This window comes from Medicago truncatula, chromosome 8 (genome assembly GCF_003473485.1).
Source record: "Medicago truncatula cultivar Jemalong A17 chromosome 8, MtrunA17r5.0-ANR, whole genome shotgun sequence".
NCBI classification, from domain to species: Eukaryota; Viridiplantae; Streptophyta; class Magnoliopsida; order Fabales; family Fabaceae; genus Medicago; species Medicago truncatula.
Window position 1 is genome coordinate 17,592,668 of NC_053049.1, and position 12,908 is coordinate 17,605,575.

The 12,908-nt window shown below is 34.4% G+C and overlaps 2 protein-coding genes across 2 annotated transcripts; one reads left to right on the top strand and one right to left on the bottom strand.

The window, feature by feature from the left end:
- The first annotated feature begins 1,070 nt into the window (after positions 1 to 1,070).
- Positions 1,071 to 4,767, top strand: LOC11426151 (prohibitin-3, mitochondrial). Its single transcript, XM_003628205.4, has 3 exons — positions 1,071 to 1,551; positions 2,352 to 2,824; positions 4,514 to 4,767. Exons 1-2 carry the CDS (start codon positions 1,170 to 1,172, stop codon positions 2,813 to 2,815), a joined length of 846 nt encoding a protein of 281 aa, XP_003628253.2. The 5' UTR covers positions 1,071 to 1,169; the 3' UTR covers positions 2,816 to 2,824; positions 4,514 to 4,767.
- Positions 4,768 to 7,243: 2,476 nt separating this feature from the next.
- On the bottom strand, positions 7,244 to 8,743 carry LOC11426152 (F-box/kelch-repeat protein At3g06240). The gene has a single exon (XM_003628206.4). The coding sequence runs from the start codon at positions 8,490 to 8,492 to the stop codon at positions 7,356 to 7,358; it is 1,137 nt and encodes a 378-aa protein (XP_003628254.1). The 5' UTR covers positions 8,493 to 8,743; the 3' UTR covers positions 7,244 to 7,355.
- Positions 8,744 to 12,908: the final 4,165 nt, after the last annotated feature.

The window sequence follows — 12,908 nt, forward strand, 5'->3', positions numbered from 1 at the left end:
GTGATGTTGGTCCATCTTCTGTTGCAGATGACATTAATGTTGGACCACAATTACAACCAAAATTTTCTTGTTGCAGACCTTGTATCAGCCTTTAAGGCAACTCAATCCCAACCCAATGTTAATTCGACAATGAATTCAACCACGGCTAATCATGCTCCAATTGTTGTTTCTAATCATGTCCAAGCAAAAGCAACACATAATAGTCTTAAACCATTTAAGTTCTGCAGAAATAGATTGCCCATAATTATGTATGTTTTGATATCGTTCAATACGTGTTTTTTTAGAAAAATACAACTCAACGAAAGTTTGTCAGGAGAATTGATAGAATGAGAAAATTAAAAGGCGTCGACATTAAGGGCCCTGAAAGTGATGTTGAACAACCATTGACCATTGATGATCAATAAGGTCTAACTAAGAATGGTGTTCAATCGGATAGTTCCTCTTAAACTTTCAACATTGTAAGCTTCCTAGCTAAACTGTGAACAATCTCATTGTTTTATATGTCTCATTATCATTTAATGCTAGACAAAGGGAAACACCACACAACCAATGTATTCTGCCTAGGCTGTTGATAACATTGATAACAATAACAAGAAGGTAGTGATAACTTAACCTATTTTATATATTACTACATTTAGGGTAATCAGAACCAAAATGATTTGATGTTGTTATTTGCAGCATATTGACAGTGGTAATGAATTGCTGAACCTAAGGATAAGAAGATGTCATGATGAACAATCGATTCATTTTGGTGTATTTAGATGACACTATGTTGCTATTTTATGCCATGGATATTTTCTTGTTTATGTTAATTTTGGTACATTTTGGCTTTTAGTAATTGCCATATGGATTTCTAATTGACAATCACTAAGACAATTTATTATATATCGAGCTTATGTGATAAGTTCGCATTATTTATTGGCTTTTAGTAATTTAGTAACAATCAAGCTTGCTATGAAACCAAATTAATTCACACAAATTTGATGTTGAACACTACAAAATAATTGGACACATGAAAGAAACTTCCTTTCATTCATTCATTGATAATTCAATAAGTTACAAACCCCACACTTCCTAACCAAGCAATCTATTTTTCATATAAATAAATAAATGAACATAAACCCCACACTTCATTTCTCTTAAACCCTAACAAACTCTTCTCCAAAAAAATGGGAAGCAACCAAGCCGCAGTCTCCTTCCTAACCAACCTCGCCCGTGCCGCTTTCGGCCTCGGCACCGCCGCAACCGTTGTCAACACCTCCCTCTACACCGTCGATGGTGGCCAACGCGCCGTCCTCTTCGACCGTTTTCGCGGAATCCTCGACCAATCAATCGGTGAAGGAACCCATTTCCTCATCCCATGGGTTCAAAAGCCTTACATCTTCGATATCAAAACTCGTCCCCACACATTCTCTTCAATCTCTGGCACCAAAGATCTTCAAATGGTTAACCTAACTCTCCGTGTTCTTTCTCGTCCTGATACTGAGAATTTACCTACCATTGTTCAGAATCTCGGTCTCGAATACGACGAAAAAGTTCTTCCTTCAATCGGTAATGTTATAATTCTTTACAGAACTTGAAAATTATATAAAATGTATATTGATTATTGATAGAAGTATTTAGGGCCTGTTTGGATAAACAACTTATTTGCAGCTTACAGCATTTATGCATAAGATTACTTTAGCAAATTTTATATCAAATGAAGTTAAATTGCTTTTGTATATCCTATAAGCTGGTTTTATAAACTATATTGGAGAACTTATGAAAATAAGCTGAAAAAAGCTTGTGAAAATTGTTATAAGCTGATTTCACAAGCTCTCCCAAACAGTCTCACAAAACTTATACTAGTAGATAAGCTTAAATAAGCCAATCTATATATTTCTTGGTGTAATTTGACTTGAGACACATGTAAAAATGTAGTTTTGCACTGTCGGTGCATGAAAATTAATTTATTTGGCGTGGTTAGGTTGGTAAAATAGAGTGACACCATCAGTGCATGAAAAATAATCTATTTGGCATGAGTTGATTGGCAAAAAGTTTTATACGCTGCATGAAAATTAATCTATTTGGCGTGACTTGGTTGGAAAAGTAAGTTTTACACTGTCAGTCAATGAAAATTAAAAATTAATTTATTTGTTGTGTTTTGATTACACTGTCGATGAAAATTAATCTCTTGATAGAATGAGTACATTGAGGCTTATATAGCCAATTTAAAAAAACTAACTCCTTGATAATGCAGCGAATATGTAACTAACTTTTACATCTTTGATGGGTAATGAAGTTTTGAAAGCTAAAAAACTAACTCCTTGATAATATAACGATTATATAACTAACTTTTACATCTTTGATAGGTAACGAAGTTTTGAAAGCTGTTGTGGCGCAATTCAATGCTGATCAGCTCCTTACAGAGCGTCCACAGGTGTCTGCACTTGTCCGGGAGAGCCTTGTCCGGCGTGCTAAGGATTTTAACATCGTTCTTGATGATGTGGCGATCACACATTTGTCTTATGGTACTGAATTTTCGCGTGCTGTGGAGCAGAAGCAGGTGGCTCAACAGGAAGCAGAGAGGTCGAAATTTGTTGTGATGAAGGCAGAGCAAGAGCGTCGGGCTGCGATTATTCGGGCTGAAGGTGAGAGTGAGGCTGCTAAGTTGATTTCTGATGCTACTGCTGCTTTTGGGAAGGGGTTGATTGAACTTAGGATGATTGAGGCTGCTAGGGAAATTGCAAGGACGTTAGCGAAATCGCCTAATGTTACTTATCTTCCTGGTGGAAATAACATGATCATGTCTCTTAATACTCCAACTGGTCGTTGATTGTTGTTGGTAAGTGATCTTTTTTCTCAATATTCAATTTTTGGTGTTTGATTTTTCATTGCTAGGTTTTGAATTGTGGCAATAGTTGTGGATTGCAGTCACATTGCACATATATCAACAAAAACCTTAAGGTTACTGTTCATATTGTGGCTGCAAACCTTTTTTATAACTCGGGTTTATTGCTACATTACAATCTGCATGAGTGTTTATTCTCTTTATTTATGGTTACAATTGGATATAGATGGATATTTAATGGTTTAATAATTTGCATTAATTTCAAATGTATTAGAAATTGTCATTGTTATTCCAATTCCGGTTAAGTAGCGGGTTCTGAAGTTGTGGGTAAATGCAATGGATTTAGCACTCTATAAGCAGGAAAAAAAAAAACACCATGTTGTAGATCTCTTTTTATTTTCATTTTCGTTTCCATTCATTTTGAGAACTTCAGTTAGAGTTCATTTTTCATGCGTGACCTGGTAGTTTAAGATTTGCATGATCAATTATGCTTGTGAAATTGTATTCCTACCTGTATTCTTCCGGGAGTGTGGCTTGTTAGTGCCCTCATCCTGTTTGGAGCATTCTGTTCGTAGTTAAGCTTAATTGAATTAGTGGAATAAGACTAGTAATCTAAGACATCAATTAATTGAACGAATTATTAACAATTAAAGAAACCACTCAAATTGTGGTCATGCGGTCTATTTGCAAACAAATATGACCAATACAGTTGCAATTTCTGTTGTTGAGTCCCTAAAACCCTTGTTGCGGTCACAATTGGAGCTGTGGATTGCAATTCAAAACTATATGCTAATAATTCATTGGGCATATTAAATCTAGTGTTTATGGTAACTATTGAATGCATCTTGATATTTTCACAAGGTATTTTAAATTCCTCTACAAGTATTTTAATTCAGCTAGAGCAATATCATGCAGGTTGATCCCTGATAGTAAGTAATTATCATATATTTAAAAGAAAATTTTCTTCTACAAGTTGCCATTTTCTTATTCAGAGTTCAGAAACTTTCTAGATTCTGAATGTGTCCAACTTACATGTGGAAAGAATATAAAATGTCTCATGACAAGTAAGGTGCTTACGATCTATCCAAATAATAATGGTTTAGTTTACTTTGCATATGACAATATTCAGTTAGTTAATGATGGTATAGGTAGGTATATTGGGCCATATCTCTTAACATGCTATGCTTTAAATAGTTTGATAGAGAGAGCGTAGAAAGGTTGAGGATGATCGGAGATCATCATGAAGCAAGTAAAAATAAGAATGACATCAATTCAGTACAACAATTGAGAGTTCCATTTAATGCGAGCTGTGATGCCTTGAAAGAAGCTGAGATATCTAGGGATCGGAACTGAGTTAAAATCTTGACATTACATTCTTAATTTAATAAATGCACGAGACACTAGTGTAAAGAACGCAGTGAAATTTTGGGTGCACGCTAACTACTGCTTCACTCCTTTTAACTCAATTGTTATGAGTTAGTTTGATGTTGTATGTTAGGAGAATTATGAGTGATTATCCACCTATAAATGATTGAATCAGGGGTTGTTTGTTACTCTTTGAAACTGAATGTGTCTGCCTCTTCTTCCCCTTCAAAAAAGTAAAACAAATGCTTTTAAATTTGTTTTTGAATAAAGTAGTTTGAATTTTGATGTTAATATCTCACATTTCCTTGTTTATTCCAGGGCTCAATGATCCTTTTATGGTGCAATGGCGTGGTTGGAATTAGATTAGTCTTGAGGTTTTGCTGAAAGGAAGCTTTTCTTTTGTTGTAGGCCCGATCTCATCTGACCAGAATTCAATAGAATTTTAGAAATGTAGAAATAATTTTGGCACTTCTTGTTTATGGATAATTAATGAGTTTTATGTGTACAATGGTGACTACATGCTTGGAATATATTGGGTGACATGAAATTGAGTAATACTTTCTTGGGGTTTAGTACATAAGTAGTAACTCTAAAAAATTACAACCAGTGACATCTGGTAGACAGATTCTAGGTCCACTAATTATCATAATTTGAATCCATGTAGCTACACACTTTTTTAGATTCTTGTACCAGAACTCAAGTTTTGGTCATTAATAAACAAGCTTTTGCAATCGACTAAGATTGAAATAGTTTATTATAGGCTTAATTAAGTTTTTGGTTCCTATAAATATCTGCAGTTTAGTTTTTAGTTTCTATAAAAACAAATCACACCTTTTAGTCCCTACAAATTTTTTCGTTAGTGTTTTTAGTCCCTGTTAAATTAAAATTTGTTTAATTATGCTTAAACTTCTATATTTTTTTTACAGACATTCATAACATCGTAAAACCCCAAGAAAGTATTCTACAGTAAGCCCTGTCTTATACCATGTATCAAACAGGTCTAAGGTTTATTACCCCTATATGCTAATGGTGATTTTGAGTTAATTGTTCAAGATTGTTGTGATCTCTTTTCTAGTTTTATTAATGTTGATGTTATTCATGTTAAAAGAAGCCAAAATGTTGAGGCTCATAGACTAGTTGGCATAGCCAAGTATGAAGGTTGCAGAACTTGGTTGGGGCATGTCCCAAACTTGTTAAACTCTTCTAATTTGTATCCTTATTCTGTTGCTATCTAAAATAAGCAGTGTTTGACCGTAAAAAAAATGTGAACTTTAATGAGTTTCTATTTCTTTCAAGCTCTCATGCTTATTTTACTTAAGAGATTCATCATAATCTCTGATCCTGTGGTTTCTAACACAAACAGAGGAGCAGCGCAAAGATATAGCGCTCTATAACACGCCTATATTCTACAACAAACTTCAAATGGTTCATCTAATCCAAAGCAAATGGACAACTAAAACTCATTGAGGTTGTCCAAGTCACGTTAAAAGAATGTGCAAAAGCAGTTGCAATTGACATTCATTTTTTTTTTTGAGTCATACACATAGGTTAACTTTTCCTTATCAATGAACCAATGATATGGCAGTGAGGAATTTTTCGTATTCAACCATGTCGTTCCAAACCCTCATATTCATGAACGTTAAGCTGAGTATGCAGGTTTCTCCAACTCACCACATGAAACAGTAAATTTGCAATTATTTTTATACTAGTCAAATGAATCATTCGTTAGAGAAAAAAATAGAACGTCGACTATTATTGGAGAAGGATTCTGACTACAAATAGGGTTACCATCTGATTCAAACCCCTACATTTGTTGTTTTAGGGTCATGGTTTGATGGTAGGATTGGATAAACTCATGATAATAAATACTCACAATTCATACATTCAATCTCTAAGTGTGTATTTGGAATAGGTTTTTCTCACAAAGACCAACCTCAAAACATGATAAAAGAACGAAGCCAAAGAAAAATTAACATCAGAAATTGGATTCACCAAACCCAACTTGGGAAGATGTTACTAGTATACAAAATCAGGATATCTAAAGAGTTACCTAACTTGCACTGTTCCAAACTATAGTACATTCATACCTACCTTCTGAAATTTCAATTTCTGCATTTATATTTATTATTAGGCAGTATTATAAACCAGAAGATTGTACATCAGCGGCAAAATAAAGCATTGGGTGCAAGTTCAAGTCTTTAAAGACGATTATTCACTTTGTTTCTCTAAAGAATGAAAGAATGGAGAGCAAGACTTGTGAAATTCATTGAACTTGATACTTTAACAAAGATGCTCAAAATAAAACTCAAATATTTCAGTCAGCTAGTCTCAATTTTGCAGAAAACTTCATTAGCTAGCATACAACTTCTTGGACGTCCCAAAATCATACAAATTCAACTTTCTAAAATAACACTTTTGGGCAAGAAAATTAACTTCAGATTGTAAATACTAAAACCTGTGATAAATTTTGTTCATTTTAATCTCAATGTAAGATGCATGTATGATCATAAACTTCAATATGAGAATACATAAATAGAGCAGAGTAAACAAAGCAATCTAGATCAATAAATTATAACTCGCATGCTACCGATTAGTGTTGAATCAAAACTACAATTTAGCATTGGAGTCTTTTAGAGATTCCATGTCTCAAAATCTATAATAAAGATGATTGTAAATTAATCAATTCTAAAGCTACAATACCATACCTTTGGTGCTGACGAAAGGTGTATGATGTGGAAAATCGTCATTCTGAAGCAACAAAACAATTTTATAACTGACTTCTAACAACCAAACTCACATTCATTGATCAAGTGGCACACTCTAAGCACAACATGCCTGAATGGCTTAAAACTAATTACTAATTGAAGCAACAAGGCCTCAAGCTTTTATCCTCAATTTCATGTCAATATAACCACGGGAATACATAAACAAAGTAGAGTAAATAGGCAATTTATATCAATCAATTAGGTTTTAATTGCTACCAAGAACAAGTAGATTATATATCTCATTTCTCCATACAAATAAATGTCAAATAACAAAGTGACAGTGTTATGGAGTATAGAACTCTGGAATTAGTCACAGTTTCTAGATAACTTCATAACATTCATCTTCATATAAAATGCTAAATCTAAGAACAAAGTTCATGAATCACTAGCTGAAATTATTCATTCCTTGGAAAAGGAAGAAGATTCTCCTTATAGATTGCCATGTGCGTACAAAATGAATCGCCTTGAACTTCAATTCTTTCAACCCTTTGGGTACTTAAATCAAGCCAGCCTAGCTCAAGATCTTCTTCCCTGAAGAATATACGGTTCTTGTTCCCTACTGAGATAGGACAGACAATCGAACAATTATAAGGCCCGACAACAAACAGCTTGGTCCATGATTGCTTGATACCCACTTCACCCAAAACCCATATATGAAAATCAGGCGTCCTGTCATAATTAAATATGACAGAAAGAGAGTCGTTTAACTCCACCAAGTGAAAGTTGTATGATCTATATTTTACATCTGAAGAAGGTAAGGTAGTTGCAATGAATGTCTCTTTGCTAAAGTTGAATGACACTATATCATTATCATGTAATTCGGTAAACCAGTGGCAAAATCCATTCAAGTTCACCATATACCTACCTGTGTAAGAAACATGCATATCATCAAATCCATCAAGTTTCCTCCAAGAATCACTTTTGAGACTATATATCTCCCAAAAAGGTTCATACAACTTGCCTTCAAATTCTATGGGATCTCTAAGCTTCCGAATCACCTTAAAATCATTCGTAACACAGTCATAACCAAACCCATGAGGAGGAAGCTTGTTTTCCACCGGTTGAATGCTAGGAGGAATGATCTTGAATTCTGAGGTTGTAGGGTTCCATAACACAGTCGTTAACTTTTGATATAGACAAAGAGTGCCATTAACACTAGCAGAACCCAAAATGAAAATAGCAGGAGGAGCATCGGCATTGGCGTCTTGTTGAAATGGAAGTGGGCAATCTAAATTAGCCCTAATTTCAAACCTTTCACCAGAAAGAATGGAAAGAGATTGCTGAATGTGAAACCCTGACCGTTCCAATATGAGGAGACGGATCTCAGCTTCGTCATGGTGTTTGGAAATGAGGAAATTGGTGCGGAACATGTTCATGAAATTAGGGTTTTGGAATAAAAGTGACCATGATTTTTTAGCACAGGTAAAACGTTTGAGAGATTTAATAGGCAATTTAGAGAGAATGGAGAAAGCAATGTCATCGTGAATGTGAGAAACAGAAGTACTTACCTTCTTCTTTGAAGCAGCAGCCATGGAGATTGGAGCTGAAAATCACGAAGAAGAAGAAGAAACCTAAGCAGAAAATCGGTCTCGGTGAAGTGAGTGAGAAAAAAATATAGGGTCACAAAAAATTGTTTCATTTAAGAATCAAGTTCAAATTCTCCCAAACAATTTGTCATTTGATTATCATATCTAATTGGTTTAATATGTTACTTTTTTCTAATTCTTTTATCATAACCATTGAATGCTAAGATTTGCCTAATTCAATGCAGCAAAGGATCACCTACCAAATGCTGGAAAAATGGTAGCCTCTAAGACAATGAAGTGTGGTTTTATTGAAACACGCGAAGAGTGGGCAAATCCATATTCTTAACATTTCGTGGTTACGAGTAAAGTGTATTTCATTAGCAATATTTAATGAGTCTTGTTAACGAATATAAAAGACATACATATTCTTTTATAGATATCCTCATAGGTCTTTTATTTATTTAAAACTTTTCTTAATATATGTAAAACAACCTAAAGTGACACTTAATATAAGACGTAGGGAGTAATATGCAAGAGAAGAAATCAACATGAATGACGCTCATTGCGTACAATAATAGCGAGTATTCAACGTGAAAACAAAAATCAATATCAATGTATCATATAGGAGGAGCTTTGGGAAACCAATTTTTTGATGTGTTATTCAATACCTGCTTGACTGAAACAATAGGACAATGGTTGTCAAACTTGTTGAACTTAATTGAATAGTTTGTGTCAAAATAGTGTATATTGCATTCTTCAATATCCCTCATGTAAAGCTGCGTTCCAAGTTTTGAAAATATATTGTCTGGAACATTATTTTTGGGATCATCCCTGATTGCATCTGAAAAACCAAGAAGCACAAATAATAAGAATTTCATGAACCAAAGAATATGTTTCAATAAAAATATTGACATAAAGCAACATTGCACTGCACACATAAAGGTGTATACAAAGCAAGAAAAATAGACTAGTTAAAACAAGTTATACATTTCCCATAATATCTGTTTGAAATGTGTCTCAAAATTGATGTTGAAGTCTGGAACAATCGTGGCACGTTTGCAGGGCAACGTCGCACGATTGAACGGTTCAGTTTTTGGGTTGCCACTGGAAAAATTATGGCACGATCCAGGAGGAACGTGGCACGATGCAGACGGATAAGGTATAGTATTGTACTATCATCTGCCCCATCGTGGCACGATGGGCTCGAAACGTGGCACGATGCTGCGTATTCCTGAACACTATTTAAGGCTTCATTCTTCATTTTTGAGTAGAGCTTCAAGAGAGAGAAACTAGGAAAATCGAAGGAGGTAATTTTAGGGTTGAGGGTCTTTGATTAGGGTTCTCTTAGGTTGGGAAACATTTGTAAACACCTTGGGCGAGTGAAAATCATTGAGTGTCTTGTTCATTGGTGAGATTGTGAAAATGGGTAGAAATTAGGTTGTTCTTTGTGAGCTTGTTGAAGCTAATTTCTTGTAACCCATTTGTATCACTTTGTAAGAACTCTTTGATAGTGGATTGGAGAGATCAATCTCTCCCCTAGATTAGGTCAAGTTGGACCAAACTGGGCCAACACTTTGGTGTGCTTGTTTCTCTGCTCTCTTTATCTTTTGCTTGTGGTTTTGAGCTTTTCACTTTGATTACTAGATTAGATGTAGGTGTTGTTATTATTATTGTTGCTTGTGTTTACTTTTATTATTGGTGTTGTTATTATTAGATGTGAGTGAATTTTATGTTGGTGAAGCTTTTGGACTTTTATCGACTTTAGAATGGGTTCATGAACTAAATTTGGGATCTGCATATTTTTATCTTAATTCAAAGAGAGTGGTTGATAGTTTTTTGTCCCAAAGCATGATGTTACAGAGTTTGAGATAATTATACAAAAATTGGAAAACTCTGTTCACACAATATTATGAAAACTCCGGTGAAAGTTTGTGCGGAGACGAGCAATGAGATTTCCCATAAGTTAACAAAGGCAGTCCCATTATTATCTAGTTTCCAAGGTTTCGTTAACCTACTAAATTATGTTGAACACATTTTGATCAATGAAATGCTATAAGTCTTTTTCTCTAAAAATAAGTTATTATTTGATCCTCCCTAATAAAAAGTTATGATTTGATCCTTCGTATTTTTTCATATCATTTTAGTTCTTTTGGTCCATTTGCATATGACCTTTCTAGCTTCAGGGCTATGGTTTTATTACCATGCTAGCTCCCAATCTTTCAAATTTATGGGTTTTCATCCATGTTTGCATATGAGTCTTAAATCTAATGAAAGTCCATGTGCAAATAAACCAAAAGGACTTGAAAAAATAAAGGCCAAATACCTCATGTGTCCCTTTAAGTTAGATGTTTATAACAAGTTAGTCCTTTAATTTTTTTTTTTTTGGTTACAAATTGTCCTTTAAGTTTTTTTTCGTTACAACGACATCCCAACTAGGTTGGCATCTTGATGAACCCCATCCTATACCGCCAAAATCAAAAACAACTTTATTAAAAAAGAGAAAAATATATACAAGAGAAGGGAGGACTAGGCCAAAACCCTCCAAGAATAAAAAAAGAAAAGGAAAACAGAAAAAACATCAGCCTAAGGAAACATGTATCTAGACATATCACAACGATCCATAAAGAAATCAACCTTTAAGTCGGGAGGCAACACCGACAACCAAACCGCACCCTGGATCGAATGATTCATAGAAGCCGTGAATATAATCTGAAGAATGATTATATAAGCAGAATGAGAAAATTTAAGTTTTAATCTGATTTTATCTTTAGTTAAGTAATTGAGCAATTGTTTAATCTTGGACCAGAATATTCTGGAAGTAGTTATATAATTAATAAAGTGATAATTCAACGAGGACTAGAGAACTCTGGATTAATATGGTTGTGATTAATTTGGACCAGATTATTCTGGAGAGTAATTAAATTAATTAGCAAGGTGATATTAAAGATTATTTGTTAGGACCAGAGCACTCTGGATTGTAATGTAAAATAGATGACAAGAGTAAGGAAGAGAGAATAACACAGGAGAGTTATCTTGGTTCACCAAATCCGGCTACTTCCAGTCCCCACACTTCGTGTGAGATTATCCACTATAGCATTCAGTTGGTAAAAACTTCTAACCAACACTATAAGGTCTTGATCACACCAGATCAGTCTGTAACCCTTGTATTATCAACCTCAGTAGGCTTCTTACAATTCTTTGCACTAGCAAAAGAAAGGTTGGAATTTTCTATCTCAAACTATTAAGCCCAATAGACTTGAGAACTAAATTCACGCTTTGTATGGTGATTGGTTTTGTGTTGATCTTGATATCTCAACACATGAAAATTTTACAAACACAAACTCAAAGAGATAATGATACAATAAATATAGTGAGAGCTTATGGAGTTTGATTGTGTTTGTTGAAGAGCTTGATTGAGAGATTGATTGCTTTTGAGAGATAAGTGCTTTTGTATTTCAAACTCTTTCCAGAAACCTTCATTGGCCTCTTATATTTATAGAGGACGAATGGCCTCTGAGGATAGGTCATAAAAGAGCTGTTTGAATCCATTTCAAACTAAAAATGTGCTCCAAAAGTAGCTTGGGGAACAAGTGTGCAAGCTGTCTTCAGAGAACGTTCTCAAGAATGTTTTTCAGTGATCCAACCATAACTTGGGCATGAAGCAACACGTTTTTGTAAAGTGTCTATGAGTTGTTTGCCTATTTTCAAAAACTTGGAGGCCACTTGAGATGATGTACTCTTGATGTCATTGCATGATGTCATAGAGTGATTCAATTAATGTTGTCATATGAAAATATCATTTGAAGAAACTTTCTTTAATGGACCTTTTTCCTTTTATTCCTTAATGGGTCGAAAATCTTATGGGGCCTATTCAGATTTTATTCCTTTGTAGTCTTGTGGCCCAAGTTCACATGTTTGTCTTTGATTGCATTGATTTATTTTTGCCATTTAAAAGCTTTAAAAGAGTCTTTATCCTTAAGATCCTTTATTTCCATCTTTAGTGAGACAAGGAGAATCAAATTCAATTAAGATCTTTTTGATGCAGATATTGAATGTGTGCAAAAGTTCCCATTTGTCTATTGCTTGCTTTTGGTATCTTGATGAAAATGCTTTGTAATCATTTTGTGAGGCAAGAACGTTCTGAGGATCATTCTCATGAAACATGCTCACAAAATTCATTAGTAGATAACAAGATAAAATTTGTTTGTTATCTTTAAAACATCAAAAGAGGATTTTGCTTTCAACACATCATGCTTAATTGTGGAGAAGTGGGGTGTCCGGGGTTCGAACTCGAACCCCGGACCCTGCATATAAAATGCAATATCCCTATACCAACTGAGACATATAAAATATTTTTAAAGCGATTTTTGCATCCATCTTACCAAAACCACGAACCTTCCAATAGAAAAAATCATTGGGAAG

What these genes read in the sequence shown, in the direction of transcription:
- LOC11426151 (XM_003628205.4), top strand. Translation starts at nt 1,170, where the DNA reads ATGGGAAGCAACCAAGCCGCAGTCTCCTTCCTAACCAACCTCGCCCGT. An exon ending in AAAAGTTCTTCCTTCAATCG is followed by an intron (nt 1,552 to 2,351) that starts GTAATGTTATAA and finishes CATCTTTGATAG; the next exon opens with GTAACGAAGTTTTGAAAGCT.
- LOC11426152 (XM_003628206.4), bottom strand. Translation starts at nt 8,492, where the DNA reads ATGGCTGCTGCTTCAAAGAAGAAGGTAAGTACTTCTGTTTCTCACATT.